Source organism: Hevea brasiliensis, chromosome 6, assembly GCF_030052815.1.
Source record: "Hevea brasiliensis isolate MT/VB/25A 57/8 chromosome 6, ASM3005281v1, whole genome shotgun sequence".
Classification (NCBI taxonomy): domain Eukaryota; kingdom Viridiplantae; phylum Streptophyta; class Magnoliopsida; order Malpighiales; family Euphorbiaceae; genus Hevea; species Hevea brasiliensis.
The window spans coordinates 1,123,076-1,139,508 of record NC_079498.1 but is presented as its reverse complement, the minus strand read 5'-3'; the positions used below and the strand labels follow the sequence as shown (position 1 = coordinate 1,139,508).

General features: G+C 31.3%; 2 protein-coding genes across 7 annotated transcripts; both read left to right on the top strand.

Annotated features, from left to right (window-relative positions):
• Positions 1-73: 73 nt before the first annotated feature.
• On the top strand, positions 74-6,724 carry LOC110642045 (probable 2-carboxy-D-arabinitol-1-phosphatase). Of its 6 annotated transcripts, XM_058148156.1 has the most exons (12): positions 74-456; positions 543-648; positions 732-948; positions 1,057-1,175; positions 1,656-1,754; positions 2,184-2,228; positions 2,309-2,407; positions 2,599-2,706; positions 3,123-4,091; positions 4,207-4,316; positions 6,029-6,078; positions 6,518-6,724. In XM_058148156.1, exons 1-9 carry the CDS (start codon positions 125-127, stop codon positions 3,495-3,497), a joined length of 1,500 nt encoding a protein of 499 aa, XP_058004139.1. In that variant the 5' UTR covers positions 74-124; the 3' UTR covers positions 3,498-4,091; positions 4,207-4,316; positions 6,029-6,078; positions 6,518-6,724. The 6 variants fall into 6 exon arrangements, with proteins under 6 accessions (XP_058004139.1, XP_058004140.1, XP_058004136.1 ...); XM_058148157.1 differs by lacking the exon at positions 6,029-6,078; XM_058148153.1 differs by having other exon boundaries at positions 6,029-6,724.
• Positions 6,725-14,031: 7,307 nt separating this feature from the next.
• Positions 14,032-15,656, top strand: LOC110642041 (uncharacterized). Its single transcript, XM_021793966.2, has one exon. The coding sequence runs from the start codon at positions 14,555-14,557 to the stop codon at positions 15,455-15,457; it is 903 nt and encodes a 300-aa protein (XP_021649658.2). The 5' UTR covers positions 14,032-14,554; the 3' UTR covers positions 15,458-15,656.
• The last annotated feature ends 777 nt before the right edge of the window (positions 15,657-16,433 follow it).

Below are 16,433 nucleotides of genomic sequence, written 5' to 3'. Positions count from 1 at the left end.
TAACTCTTCTGTACACGTGTCATTCGCATCATGTCTGTATTGCCTCCTTCCAGCTCATCAGAAACAACGGTCACCTCTAACCACAAAACTGAAACAATTAGCGCCAAAAAAAACAGAAGGAAAAATGTTTTCACTCTCACCCTCTCTTCCCTTCCACAACCGTCTGGTCTTCCGCCATAGAAGCTTCACAGTCCGCTCTTCTTCTACCGTCCAAGAGGTCGAGAAAGCTCCGCAAGATAGAGAATTGAGCTCCGAGCTTTACTCTTCGGCGCCGTTTCCTTCGATTAAAGCGGCTAAACGAGTAGTCTTGGTGCGCCATGGGCAGAGCACGTGGAACGCTGAAGGAAGGATCCAAGGAAGCTCTAACTTATCGGTTTTGACTCAGAAAGGCGAGGCTCAGGCTGAGACCTCGCGTCAGATGCTTATTGATGATTCCTTCGATGTCTGCTTCAGTAGGTTCGTTGTCGTTTTATTAGGATTGGACCTGCCGTTTTGCTTTATTTTTGTTTCTCATAATCGCTTCTACTGATTTGTGATTTCAGCCCATTGATTCGATCGAAACGAACAGCTGAAATCATTTGGGGATCTCGCAAGGAGGAAATCGTTACAGATTCTGATTTGAGAGAGATCGACCTCTATTCCTTTCAAGTATCTTCCTTTTATTTGTTTATTTTTTGTTTTAGAAAAAAAAAATTGTTATTTTAGTTGCTGAGATTGTGGGTGGACTTCAGGGCCTTCTAAAGCATGAGGGGAAGGCGAAGTTTGGTGCAGCTTATCGTCAATGGCAGGTAGACGCTGCAAATTTCAACATTGATGGACATTACCCAGTGAGGGAATTGTGGGCGAGAGCTAGAAACTGCTGGAATCAAATCCTATCCCATGATAGCAGGTCTGTTCTTGTGGTTGCTCACAATGCTGTTAATCAGGCTTTGGTTGCAACAGCTATTGGTACTATTCCCTTTCTCTCTTGTACTTTCATGCTGAACCTAAAGTTTTAGGATTGTCATTTTGGATTTACTCTCTCTCTCTCTCTCTCTCTCGTTTGTCTACTATCAGGATTGGGAACTAAGTATTTCAGGATTTTACTTCAGAGCAATTGTGGTGTGAGTGTGCTGGATTTCACCCCGCGAGCTGAGGGTGGGTCGCCCTATATATGTCTTAATCGTTTGAATCAGGTACGTATGTGTTTCATGATAAAAACTGATATGAAACGCTATTATTAACATGTGGAAGTAAGGCTGGAATTGGTAATATCCAATGTCTATTTGGGCCAGAACTTGATGTAGTTGTTTTAATATCAGAACTAACCAATTTTTGTTTTCTCAAGTGGTTGTATGCTTGTCATGTTAAATTGGTTTTACTTTGTTTTTATTTAATGTTTAAACACGAGTATTGGGCGTCTGTTGTTAGACAATGAAAGACAATTCCATAAATAATTTCTGAATCTAATTGGGATGTTAAGTTTTTGCTTATTTAAGACTTTGTTAGAGGAAAATACTTCTAGCTAATTCAACAGATGATTGATGAACTGCATACAACCAAACTATTATGTACTTACATTAGGATTGAGGTTTTGATATGTTAGCAGCAACTGCATGAACATAGTAAGAATTGATTTCTGTTCACTATTAAATTTCCTTGCAATGTTAATACAGACACCGAGTTCACCTGTTGCTGCTGGAAGTTCTGGGGGCAGAAAAACCAGTAGGCAGATCATACTTGTTTGTCATGGAACCTTGCAGGGTGATACAGAGGTTTGAAACCATCCCAAAGCAATGTTTAATTTGTTTTTGCTTATGTCAAGTTCACCTTTTTTCTTAGTTATGTTTATTAGATTTGGGTTTGATTGTCAAAGGAAGCTAATCAGTCTTTAAATTCGTTTTGGATTTGGAACAGTCACTGGCTTAAAATTGTGTTTACTCTGAAAATGCATAAGCAGGCATGCACCGGAAGCACATAAAGAAGAGTAGTGGCTTATCTATGATGTAGGAGTGAATTGGTTTTCTCTTTTCATGAAAATCAGTAATTAAACTTGTACTGCATTGAGTATGAGAACATCATGTTGCGTTCAGTTAAATATGATTCATGGAGAGTCAATGCAACCTTATCTAATATTGTACTGCCATTTTGGTTTGTCTTTATAAATATATGGGTTATGATCAATCCCTTTCAATGTTTCACAGGCTCGTTTTCCTAATCAGTCAATGAATATGCTAGGAATTATACAGGTACATCATCCTTATAAAAGTGTGTAAAATAATTTGGTTACAATTCTGTATCCTGAATCTCTTTTGCGGATTCTCAACAGTCCCAGAAAGCTGCAGAGCTTCTTCTTGATCTTAAAGTAAACACTATAGTCAGCAGCCCTAAGAATGCTTGTTTTGAGACAGCCATGGCCATCTCCAGAGTAAGCTCTTGCTCCACATTCTTGAGTCATTATATTCCACTCAATCTATTATATGCTCATGATGGGAAAACTGGGAAGGTGTATCTAGTGGGTTGCTTTTTGTGTGCTGGAAAATTAAATTTCTTTCTTCAAGATAATATATTGATTCCACTTTTGTCCTTTTTCTAACTGCAACTGGCTATCTTCATTAGGTGCAAGAAGCAGCAGATTGTTTGGGTGCTGATTGTGTGCCACGATATGTAGAAATGAAAAAAATGGAGGACCTTGATGTCGGAGACATCCTACATCAATCGAATAAGGCAAGAATAACAAGACAAATTTATGGATACTTTAATTTGAGTAATTTTTTGTGGGAGCCATTTTTGTCTTCTGTCTACTATTTCATGGTGAAGATATAGAATATTCACAAAATTTTTTTTTTCCTTTTTGTGAATATCTATGATGTGGGTTTCTGTGCTTATGATAACCTAATATTTGCCTATTTGAATTGCAAGTGTAAATTGAAACTTGCTGGCATGCCAAGTACTAGGGCGCCATAGTCTCAGATGAATGCATGCATGATGTCAATGCTTTCCAATGTGTTGATGCAAATTAAAGATGAGGAACCAAGATTCCCCTATTTTGGCTTTATTTATTTATTTATTTATTTATAGGGGCATTGGGAGAATGGAGTATTTTAGCTTACTTTCAGTGTACGTCTTTGTAATTTCCATAGGATGCAAATGAGGCGGTGGCATATCAGTCTGGTTTTTTGAATAGATTTGAGGATGAGGCACTTTTAGCTCTCTGGGATCGGTCTGGGAAAGCCTGGAAATCTTTGTTGAATGAGTTATCTGATGAATCTGAGCCAGAAAAGATTGTTGTCATAGTTGGTCATCCTGCAATGCACATAGCACTGGTGTCACACTGCCTGAATCTGACCAAGGACTGGATGGGATCATTTCATCTCGACGCTGGGAGTATTAGTGTCTTGGACTTCCCTGATGGAGCCACTGGAAGAGGGGTCATCCGGTGCATAAATTACACTGCTCACTTGGGAAGATGGTCTATACCCATTACAAGATCAACAGTAGATGATGAAGAATTTTAATGGTGAACATCTAGTGTCAATATTAACTTGAAATTGATAATTTAGCATTAAATTACAGGCATCCTCAAACTGGCAGTGATCATAATGTACAATATTTAAGTGCTCAATGATATATTATAATTTTAAAAAAGACTTATTATTTAGAATTTATTGTGATTTTAAATAATAGGCTGAGATGTAGGTAAGTATATGTCAATTTTATAATTTTTTTTTATTAAAATTCAGATATTGTTACTGATGGATTATATTGACGGTGAAGTCTAAATTCAGGCTTAAATTAGAAAAGTTGTAAAACAAAAAAAAATAAAATAAAGCTGGTTGATTGGGTTGGACTCAGATAATGGCTCCTAAGACGGGGAATTGGAAATGGGGTTTTATAGAGGTTTTAGTTAACATGGATACAGAAAGAGCAAAAAAAATGGCGGCTTGGGCAATTGCAGGGAGATACACCTCTAAATTGATGCGTGCAACATGGAGAGCCACTAATGCAATGGAATCAGCAACCACAAGAATCCCTGTATCAACTTTGATACGTTCATGGACTTGTACCAGTTTGACTCTCCGCCAGTCCCGAATTTCCACTCCTTCTCCAATGTAACTGTCTTCTAGATTCTTCTTCTTCTTTGCATTTTCAACATTTGCAACTTCTGTTATGCTTATGCGTGTATTCCTTCTGTATGATCTAATATTGTGGTATTTGATTGGAAAGTGGAAGGTTTGTTCAGCGAGAATTGAGCTCACTTTTGCCCGTCCATAGTGCAATCGCTTCCTCTTGCCTTGTCTCCAAGCTCCCCAGTGAACTCAGCACCTCCGCCAAAGGTCTCTCTCTTTCTTTCTCTTGCATGAGCAACTCTGATGGTTTTTATTCTTAATCAATATGCAATTGCATGTTGATATTATTTATGAATTCTTGACATAGCGTTCAATCTTTGATGATTGAGAAAAATTAGTAGCGAACAGCCAATTTAAATTATTAGACTATCTTAACTATGTGAAATTATGTTGAATGCTATTAAAATTTGAAGGAAGATTTCTTATTTTTGAATATGAATTCCTCCATACCTATCACTGTTAAGGAATGCTCAATAGGATGTGAGGTTGTAAGTGGTCAACATGAAAAAAAAAATATATGGTAATAGTAGTACTCAGGAATTAGGATTCTAAATGTGGATTATGGATGCTTGCTTAATGAAGGCATAGGAATTTCCTGAGGTACTAGGAAAGGTACTTTAATTCACAGGTGGAAATGAATTTTAAAAAAGTGAGTATCAATGCTTATGATCCATAATTTGCCCAGGTTTATGTTCACACTGCAATAATTTAGTAAAACTGCTGAATAGAAGATGATGAAATATATGGCCTTTTATAATAGCTCCAAAATTTAAATCATTGTTGGATAAGGGAATAATGGAGTACATGAACTGATTGTATAACTTGCATGAATGGATTGCTTAGGATGATAAATATAATTTTGAAAGAAATAGTTGTGGAATGGGTAAATTTTGGGTGAAGCGGAAAAAGAACAATGAAAATGGGAAAACATGAGATCTATTTCCTTTCTTTTTTGGGTATCAAATAATGCATCCATAATGCAAAATGCTTAGGAAAGAAGCCATTAAGAAGTCCTCTCTTTTTATTAAGAAGTTCTCACATTTGCTTCCACTCATAATGGTTGCCTTGGAAAGAATAGAATAAAGAAAGCATAGTTGAGTTGACAAAAGTTAAATAGTTAAAGAGCAGAATTGTGAAAACAATGCATTGTTATGAATCAGGGATCTGGAACAAGAAGATTATAGTCTATAACATAGAAAGAAAAAACTCCTAGTTGCTAACAAATTATTTAAAATGCTGATTAACTTCAATAGGAAAAAGAATACGATCATGATTTGTCAGTTTTTTCTCCTATATAAATTGCTACTTATATCCCTAGAAAGAGCCAGTCTATGGATTTTCCTATCTTTGAAATTTGGGCACCAACCATTTGCATTAAGGAAATTACTATTTTAAGAACAACTTTCTTAGTCCATGAATTAATGGAGGCTTTAACGCTTCCTCTGGTTTCGGTGCAAGTACCAAAGTGCCATATACTTAGAAAGATTAGTGACTTTCTGTTATTAAGAGATCAAGCAATTTACCAATTGTATTTTAGAAATTCAAAACATTTTGAAACTGGTGAGATTCTGTTTGCATAAGTAGGGGATTTATTAGCTTTGATTTGGCATTACCCATTATACCATATAGTAAAAGATCTAACAAGTGGATTTAGCTCCGTTGAAAGAATTGAAATGAATTAAAACTGGCTATGGTTCAGATATGAAGTTGTCAGCTTACTGAGCTGGATAGGATGCAGTTTACTCTCAATTTAAGTAGCAGAAACAAATATTTGTATTTTCATGTAAAACAATGATTGCAAATAGCAGAAAATATAAAAAGCATCAAGATTATCTTCTTTACATGCCGAGTTCAATTGCATTTCCGTATTCACTGAAGTATATATCTAGAGACTTATGCCTTGTTTCTGTTGATGACAGGTAGATTTGCTAATTATCTCAGTCCCATCTAATACTGAGTGTTTGCAATGGTGAGGAGTTTTCTTTGTCATAGTTGAATGATTAAACAGTGAACATTTTTGTTTACCTGTCTTTAATTAGTAGCCAGTCTGGAGTAATCTCTCCTACTCTACTTTTTAGTGAATTTGTTTTAGATGGTGGTAGCATATCTTTTGTTTTTTGTCCTTTGAATCTCTAAAGAGTTAAATTGGTTTGAGAAGCTGGTAACAGTGCAGGGTGTGATGCTAGTCATTGTATCTGATTAATGCATTGATGGAATGAAATATATCTTTCGGTAATGTACTTTCGGGCGTAGAATCTTCCCTAGTCTGCATTTGTATGAAGAGAGTCCAAATTTGAAGAATGTGAGATTTGACTATAATAGTTTTGAGAAATAGTAAGTGCTACTGTTCATGTAATATTTTTATTTTTCTAAATAGTAATTGGAATTTTCCCTCCTTTTCATTTTAGATTGATAGCAGAAGCTTTTGTGATAGAAAAGCAAAAGGAGATTGTCCACTTTCTGGATCCACTTGATACCAAGACAACGTGTGTTCCTTGTCAATGTTCTTGAATGATATGCATACTTTTGTCCTTATTCTTTCTTTTTTTTCTACTGGGACCAGGGAATTTTTATATTAATGGAAAGTGAATCAATCATGCTGGTACGTTTTAGAACGTGTGTCCCATTTGATTTCTTGTGATTCCTCATTTACACAGATTTCCTCTCCCTTTTTTAACATATATATATATTGGTTGGATTTTGTGCATCGATTACCTGACTTCTTGTTCTTGATTCTTGTTGTCCTGAGCACAATTTTCTGTGGAAGCTGGGCTATGGTACTTGGATCAATAATAAGAGGTTTCTTGTGGGGGAGAATATATTAGGAAGACGGTGAAAAGATATGGAAGTCCAGGTTACAAAATTTAATTATATTATAATTTGAAGACTTCAGGTTGCGTCAAAAATCTTTTTTTTTTTTTTTGTTTTTTTCCTTAAACGTTTTTATTGCTTGTCTGCATTTTATCTGCTACACAAATAAATAAATAAATAAATAATGCCAGCTTTGGCATAATAATTTTCTATTCTGAAGCAAAGACCTTGAAAATTTCTTAGTTAACTAGGTCTGAGCTTTGCAACTTCAGTTTTGATGACAGCAGAAAGAGTATGCGTGTAGGTTTAAGAGAAGGTTAATTACTATAATATAAGCAATCATCATCTTCTTCTTTTATGGCTAATACAAGAAATGTGAATATAATCGTTCAACAAGCTGAGTTGGTTTTGTTCATTAAATTTTTATTGAAATTGTCTCTAGCTTTAATTTTAAATTTATATTCAGCTAGTTTAGATTTTATTAGACTTGAGTTTATTATGCTTGATTCGTGTTTAGCTTGTTTATTAAATTTATAAATTTGACTCATATTTATCTTACGAGTTTGGATCACATTTAGCTTGTTTATTATTTCCTTTCTTCCATTTAAAGTGTTATTTTAGAAAAGAAATTTTTTTGTCTCATTTTCTTTGACATTTTAAAAAAAAATTAAAGAAGTATTAATTATTTTTTAAAATTTTATTCTTATTTATTATTATTATTATTATTATTTTTAATACATTTATCTTTTATTATTATTTTTTTACATTTTAGGATACTTTAATAAATTATTAATATTTTTTTTAATAAAATAAAGCTATACAACCATTTATATAAAAATCTTAAAAAATATTTGAAATAAGATGGAGAAAGTAAATTTGAGTTTAAACTTCATTAATAGATTTAATTATCTAAATTATTAAAAAATTATCTTTTATTAATGGATGGAGTTATTATATATTTAAAGTTTGTATAAAAATTTAATAATTATTAAATTAAATATTAATTTTATAATATTTAATTTAATAATTATTAAATTCGTTAAATTTTTATTTTATATATATATATATATGTTATATTAATTATTATTTTTTTTGAAATTATTAATTATAAATTGTTAATTATTCTTTGAAGAGTGTATATGTGAGTTAATGTGGGCAGCGGTGAATATTAGATTAGGAAGTAATGCTGGAAATTAATGTGGAATTTAACGCGTCACATTCAATCATCTATTCTTTATGCCTTCTGTTAGCAAGGAATGGGACCGTTAACAACTTCCCAGAAAGCAACAAATTTTAAGACTCTCTCTCTCTCTCTCACTCTCTCTCTCTCTCATGTCCATCTTCAATTATTATTATAATAAAATAAAATTTTAAAAATTAAAGTTTAGATATACGTAAACTCTAATTAGATAAGTAGAGCACATTAAATTATATGATAAAAAAAAAAGAAAGGAATAAACTTAAATTGATTTGGAAGAGAGTAGTACAATATGATCTAGAAGAATTACACATTTTTTATGATTTAATCTAAAATCGTTTAGAGTGAAGAAAGAAAATTCATATAGTCGATCCTAATTTTTTGAGATAAAGACTTAGTTGAGTTGAGTTGAAATTTTATCCAATTTAAAAGAATTTTAATCAATATTATTATTATTATTATTATTATTATTATTATCATTGATTAACTTGGAAAACTGAAAAAATTTCAGTTTATTATTTATTATTTTTAATCACATTTAGCTTGTTTATTATTTCATTTCTTCCATTTAAAGTGATATCTTAGAAAAGAAATTGTCTTATTTTATTTGATATTAAAAAAAAAAATAAAGAAGTATTAATTATTTTTTTTAATTTTACTTTTATTTATTATTATTTTTAATATATTTATCTTTTATTATCACCTTTCTACATTTTAGGCATACTTAATAAATTACTATTACTTTAATAAATGCACTTGCAATTGTAGTTGAAACATCATTTTACAATCTATTTATAGTTTCACCAAAATGTAAATTAATGAGAGGATATTGTGATGTGATATGAAATGGAATAAGTTGCAATAAATAGTTGCACTTCTTGTTCACTTTTTGAAGAAAGAGAGGGGGTGGTAAGATGTGTTTTAAACAATTATAAAAAAAAAATTATTATATTTAATATAAATAAGAATAAAATTAAAAAATTTTTAAATATTTTTAAAATAATAAATAATTATAAATAAAATAATTTTTAAAAAATAATAAAAAAAATAACAGAGATAATATATTCTATTATTGTTTCTCCTTTACAAAAGACAAAAAATTTCTTTTTAATATAATCAAGAAGCTGTATGTAATTCTTCATATAATGATATATAAAAAGCCAATGAGTAGAAGTCAGCTCTTATTAAGTGTGCTTAATTAGGATTAAACATATAATTAATCTCATCCTGAGTTGAAGGGAATGGTTTGCAGTTGTGTAGAACAGAGAGATATAAAAGCAATTAATGGTCATGTTTTATTTCTGACTATAATTTCGTTACTTCTCTGCCTGCCTTTTTTCAATTGTTCAACATATATATATTTTTAAGTTTCTTAATTAATTATTAATTAGGTGGTGGGATTCACCAATTTAATTTCTTGTCAATATAAAAAAAAAATAAAAATCTATGGTCAAAATCTGTGGCCCTTGGCTATCTTCTAAGTACACCATTTTTATTTTAATTTATTATTATATAATATGCATTTATTAAAAAATTATAAATTAAAATATAACTTTTATTAGGTGATATTTCTCTATTTTTACTTTGGGATTGAAATCAAGATTAAAATTGAGAGATCCTATAATTTGATCTAAAATTTTTTATTTCAAAATCAAATTGGCCTAAATCAATGGTAAGGTCTAGAGCTGATTGCTTTATAGTTATAGGTGTTATCGTGAGTAGAAATGGCAATAGGACGGATCAGAGACGGGATCACTTCTCTCATTCTTGTCCTGTAGAAGATTAGAATTGAGGATGGACTTTTCTATTGAGGAGCTCATTCTTATTCTATAGAAGATCAGGGTTGAGGTATGAACTTTTCTATCGAGGAGTTGGGTGGGAAGAATTTTTCATAATTTTTTTAATTTATTATTATATAATATAATTTTTTATTAAAAAATTAATTATAAATTAAAAATATAAATTTTAAACATAATCTAAATAATATATATATTATTAAAATTATAATATTTAAATATATAAATACATAAAAATAAATAAATTTTCAATAAAAATAATAATATATTTATTACCAGAATGATTTATAGGGATTTGAGGTAAGGAGATTTCTTCCCATTTTCATCCCATACAATATCAATAACAATTATTATCTGAGATTCCCTCGATTGCATTTCTCTGAAGTATCAAGAAAATGGTAGTTTTTTTTTTTCACAAATTATCTGAAGAAGTGGGGGTGCACAGAGCTAGAGCTAGCTTGGTGAAGGAAAGATGCCATAAAAGACTTTAGGGGAGGAGGGAATTTCTTGGAATCATGTAAAGCCAAAAGAGAAGAATTTCATTTCAGTGGGATTCTGCCTTCTTAATGATTTTGTTTCTTTCTAATCACATTTCCTAGTGTTTCACAGTTTCAGGAACCTCCACCACAACCTACCACTTGAAATATAAATCACTTTTATTTATTTATATAGATATAACTAATATGTTTTTATATATAAGAGACAGATAAAAAGAAAAGAAAAGAGTTTGGAATCCATCTTTCTCAGCAACCAAACAGAGAATAAAGTTGTAGCTTGAACTGTTACCAAATTTGAAAAAGAAGAGCTACGCATGGATTATTAGTTAATCATGACAGATCAAATCAAACTTTACATCCATTAATCACTAAACCAAACCCTTTTTTTAAAGGTTGTTAGGAACATAAAATAGAATATTAGGTTTTGGATATATATTTTTCAAAAGATTTAGGTTTCTCTTAAAAGATAATTAGACTTTTTTTATCTTTTAATTCTGCCTTTTTTGTATTATCATGATTCTCATTTGCATGTGGGATTTGTATTAGTTCATTGAATTTCTGGAAATGGTTTGAGCATTTTTAATAAAAAAATTGCTCAAAACAAAATTAATTTAGTTGGTGAGTTTTCTTCTTGAAAATAAATGATTTGTTATAAGTAACCTCAGAATTTTTAATGTTAAAAATTTGAAATCTAATAGATAAATTAAGGGTTTTATGTTTAATTTTTATTAAACTTGTAAAAAAAAAGATCTAATTATTTTCTCTAATCGATATCTGAGTTGAGATTATGAATTTCTTACATACAAATCTTAAATTATTTCGATGTTTTGATATTTTTTTAGTAGAGAGCTCAATCACAATTATCGTAATTTTAAGAGTTGATATTTATTAGGCATAATTGATCAATAATATCCCAAATAAATAGGAACATTCCTATAGAAAATAAGAAAATAAATCCAAGGAAGAAAAATAAAAATAAAACCCCACAAAATGGGAGAAATAAAAAATAATAAATACAATTGAAAAAATAAATATGAGTTTATTGAAAGTATTTAAAGGAAAAATTGGTAGAAGAAAATAAAATATAATAAATTATTTTGATTTAATTTGAAAACAACAGTAATATTTTGAGAAAATTATATATTTTTTACTTTATAATTAAGGTTCTTTTTAAATGTACGTGTTATTGTTATTTTTTTATGTGGTTTGAATTTTAGATATGTCTTCATGAATCCGAATTATGACCCGACCCAAAAGTATCGCGTTGTGACTCGATTGGGATAAAAAGTGAGATATGTGGTGATAGCGAAGGGCACGGGCTGATTGTCATATTCTGTCCTTTATAGCAGAGTCGTGAGATATTCGGGAAACACACTAGGATTAAAGTTTGAAAGTTCTGAATGATTGTATCTTACTCTTTTCATTATAGTGAAACTTTTTCCTCTTGTCTTGCCGGTGGACGTAAACCTTACAGTTGAACCACGTTAAATCTTGTGTTATTCTTCTTCTATTTTTTATACTGTGTAATTGTGTAATTTATATGTGTATCTTAAATTTGCGTACTTATTGTAACAGTACGCTATGCATTCAAAATAATTATTTTGAAATGTCATCTAATTAGATTTAACTCCATTGGATAAGAAAATTAATGGCTTTGAAGTAATCATTGGACACAGGGTGTTTAGTAGTATTAATTGTTTTAATAATCGGTAGCTATTTTAATAATTGTCAGCTGTTTCATTAGCGGTTAATCGTCAAATATTAGTTATTTGTAGTTAACTGTTTTTATGATTGATTTAAGCATTAGTGTTCAGTAAAAATAACTATTATAATAGCTCTTAAATGTAAAAATAATGGTATTATCTTTTTAATTTTAGTTAAAACATTCTCTAAACCTCTAAAAGTAACATTTTATGAACTACTCACTTAATCTTTAAATATTAATATAAATATTATGTTACTAAAATGTATAAATAAGAGAAATAGTTTTTTAATTAGATCAAAACACTAATTTTTACTTTAAAAGCTATTGCCGAACAAGATCGTAATGATATGTTGAACTACAATAGGAGCCATTTTGTAAACAAGTCTATTGGTGGCAAGATCTGGAATGGTTGCCGCAATTATAAACTCAACTTTATATAATAATAAGATTAATAATTATTAGATTAAATATTTACATTTAAATATACACACTTTAATTAATTTTATATAAATTTTCATATAATATTTAATTTTATGACTATAAGATGAAATATATTAGATGTAACCATCTGGTATAGTAAAATATGACTTTCTAACATTTTCATATCACTTCCAAGTCATTTTCAGCAATTTAAACATTGATGATGATAGGGGAACATGCCCTAGGAGAGTAGAAGTAGGACCAGACTTAATCTGGGGTCCTAATACAAAAGTATGCCTGCTCTCTTGTACCCAAAGAGGGGTTATATAATGCCCTACTTGCATTGTTTTTTACGTTTTTAGGACAGATTCCCTCGTGCCCAAGTCTCTATCCATTCCTCATTCAAAGCTTTATTCATCTCTCTCATTCTATCAATAAAACATTAACACCCTCATGATGAGCTTAATATCACAAGTCTTGTCTTTATCTTTTTCTTCTAATCTCTCTTCTTTAAAGCTTGAATCATGCCTCCTTTTCTTTTTCTCCTGTTGATAACTTTAATCAACTTTACTATTATTCATACACTTATTAGTAATGAGCTATCGAGTTAATAGTTTAATAATCATTTAGCTTGACTTAATCCAATAATTAAAACATATAATTTACCTGATAGAGTTAGGTTTGAATTTTCATTCTTTTAATTTTTAATTAAAAAAAAATTAAATGTATTAAAGGGTGAGACATGAGGAGGGTATTGACCCAACTTAAAAAGATTAATGAGACACTTGCATTGATTTCAATGGACCTTCTTCCTAACTGTAGCCACATGATGATAATACGTATTAAAGGATGTAACATGCATACCATCACTAATTAAAATTAATGTTCACACTTGTAGCTTCCTTATTGTACGATCTTTTAATTTTTAATTTCATAATAAGAGTCAATGATAAAAGTGATATATGTTACAGAAGCAAAGGGCAAGGCAACCCTATAGCTTACATTGTGTGGTTTTAATCATGGGGTGTGTTGGAGGAGGAGTTGGTAGGTCTACAGACTAAATTTATTTTGTGGGGCCAACATTCACTATCATATTACACATCCCATGGCCCCCATATAACATCCCTCCCTAGCAGTGAGAAATCATACTATATAAGTATTGTCCCATCACATATTACACAAGACTCAAGATATCTCCTCATAGGTCCTATATTTTTACTTGTATGCAGAGTTGTTAATCCGATTTGATGTAGTAATTAAAAACATATTATTTGTTTGATAAATTTAAATTTAATCGTCAGTTGCCCAAATTCCTACTTAAAAAAATCCCAATGCACTTGCCCAATTCTTTATTCTGCCCATTAATCCCACTTTATATAGTTATTAATTGAAAAAAAAAATAATAAGTCTTCAATGGTTCTTGTTCTGTTATTATTCCTTGGCCTTTATATTAATCACTGAAGCCAAGGCATGGAAACAAAGCCAAAACATGATCATGTCACAAAGTTTTGCTGGTTTTTAGACCAGGTCCAACATCTTTTTCCATGACTTTTCTTTTCTTTCTCTATTTCTTTTTTGGATTTTTTATACTATTTGATGAACTGTCAAAAGTGATTAAATAAAGAATCCTTGAAGGTTTCTGCCTCAATCTTCTATTCTTTTTTTCCCCCTTTCTTAAAGACTATAAATATAATAATATTGTATGAGAGTGAGATGCAGATTTTAAGGTGAGAGTAGTTCTTATTAAATACAGTTATCTATTCTCTACATAATAAATTGTGAATTTCCTCTCTGAAAATTTGAGAGGCAGCTCATAAAGCACCTAACTTGGCCTAGCCTTTAACTTACAAATTTTCTTTTTGAGTATTGGCACAAAAGAGGGGAAAAAAAACCCATCTCCCAAAATCCTCCTCAGATCTCTAATTTTCTTTCTGTCTTTCTTTATTTGTCCACAGTTTCAAGAACCCAATTGCAGTTTTCCATATATCATCATCAAGAATTGTTTTTGTTCCCCTACAATGAGAGATATAGTTTCTTGTTTAAGTGAAAATGCCATAAATGTATCTCATTCTTCTTCATGTTCTAGCTATTCAAACAATGCTTGTATCTCTCCAAGTCTAATCCCATCAATCCAAAATGCAGTCTCTTGCTTCTATAAAATCATTCTCTCCACTCAAAAGCAACTCTTGGTCACAGTCACCTGGTGCAAGAACCACACAGGCCAAGACCTCAGCATAAACTTTGCCAATGACTCTTCAACATCTTTCAAACTCAACACCAGCGGCGGGCTATTCAGGAAAAAGAAAGGCAGCAAAGTAATTGATTCCGATAGTTCAAAGATTGAAGTCTTCTGGGATCTCTCTTCTGCTAAATATGATTCGGGACCTGCACCAGTTGATGGGTTCTATGTGTTGGTCATGGTTGATTCAGAAATAGGCCTTGTTCTGGGTGACATAGGAGAAGAAATTATCTCCAAGAAGCTCAAAGCTAGCACCCCAGTAGCTAAAACCAGTCTCATTTCAAGGCAAGAGCATTGTTCAGGCAATACTTTATATGCTACTAAAGCACAGTTCTGTGAAACAGGCATTCAGCATGACATTTTGATTAAATGTAGTGGAGAAAATGAAGGCCAAAAGTATCCAGTTTTGTCAGTATGTATAGATAAGAAGATGGTGATTCGAGTAAAGAGGCTGCAATGGAATTTTAGAGGCAACCAGACACTTTTTATTGATGGGTTGCTCGTTGATCTGATGTGGGATGTGCATGATTGGTTCTATAACCCTGCTTCTGGTTCTGCTGTGTTCATGTTCAGGACAAGAAGTGGAATGGAAAGCAGGCTGTGGTTGGAAGAGAAATTGCTGCAGAAAGATCAAGAAAGAGTTGAATTCTCTTTGTTAATCTATGCCTGTAAGAGCCCCTGAAGAAGAATAAGAAGGGAAAAAAAAAAAAAAACTGACTTTGTTCATCTTCTGGTTTGTGTTTATCTTCTCCAGCCTTTGTGTTTGATTTTAGTTTTCTTTTTTTTTTTTTAATTTTCTTTCTTTTTTATTTCCTTTCTTCCTGAAAGGCATAGATGCTTAGCATTCTTTTGATTAACTGAGAAATAATTTCACTTGTTTAGATGCAGATATGTGAATTGATATAACGAATTAGTTGGTTCTTAAATTTGATCTTTCTATCAAAGATAGCATTGAAATTTATCAAATTATATTAGCAATGATATGAATGTGATTGACTGAGGAGGTTTAAAATTATATAAAAAGATCACCCAAATGAGCTTTTGGAGATTTTGAAGGATATTAATGAAAGATTTTGCTAAAAGGGCACTAGAGCTGGAGATGTTGAAACACGTCAGTGGAGTTTGCTGTTGGCCTCAAAACGACAAAATAAAGTTGAATCACATGATGATGTTCAGTTCATTTTAAACATTTTAATAGTCTGTTTTGCAAGGTGATAAAAATTTTTTTGATTTTCTTTAATTATGAGGGTAATTAGTTATATCTTGTATGGTTTTTAGTTGCATCAGGCTTGAATCAATTGTTACTATGAAAAATTAACAGCTGGTGCCCTCCCAATTAAACCAAGTTTGAGAAAGCTTGTGAACTTGGACATGATCTGATGAGTCAAATTCAATTAAAAGAGCCTCTTCACTTCTTCTGAGTTTGTGTTGTCTTCATTTAGAGGTAAATTGGTGCAACACTTAGGTCTCCTAGTATCTCTATGGTCCCCCTCACTCTTCAAGTTAGTATTTGGACCGCAACCCATCAAACCAATACCTTCCTCAAGGACAGTCAGTTTTTCAGTCACTCAACTGTAGATTTGCACTTAAAACTTGTAGACTCTCTGTACTCTCAATCTCAGTTCCTTCATTGCACAATCAGAAAATGCTTACAGTGT

Excerpts from the sequence above, each read along its gene's own strand:
- LOC110642045 (XM_058148157.1), top strand. The coding sequence starts at position 125 with ATGTTTTCACTCTCACCCTCTCTTCCCTTCCACAACCGTCTGGTCTTC. Across the intron at positions 949-1,056 it reads TTTGGTTGCAACAGCTATTG|GATTGGGAACTAAGTATTTC; the intron begins GTACTATTCCCT and ends GTCTACTATCAG. Across the intron at positions 1,176-1,655 it reads GTCTTAATCGTTTGAATCAG|ACACCGAGTTCACCTGTTGC; the intron begins GTACGTATGTGT and ends ATGTTAATACAG.
- LOC110642041 (XM_021793966.2), top strand. The coding sequence starts at position 14,555 with ATGAGAGATATAGTTTCTTGTTTAAGTGAAAATGCCATAAATGTATCT.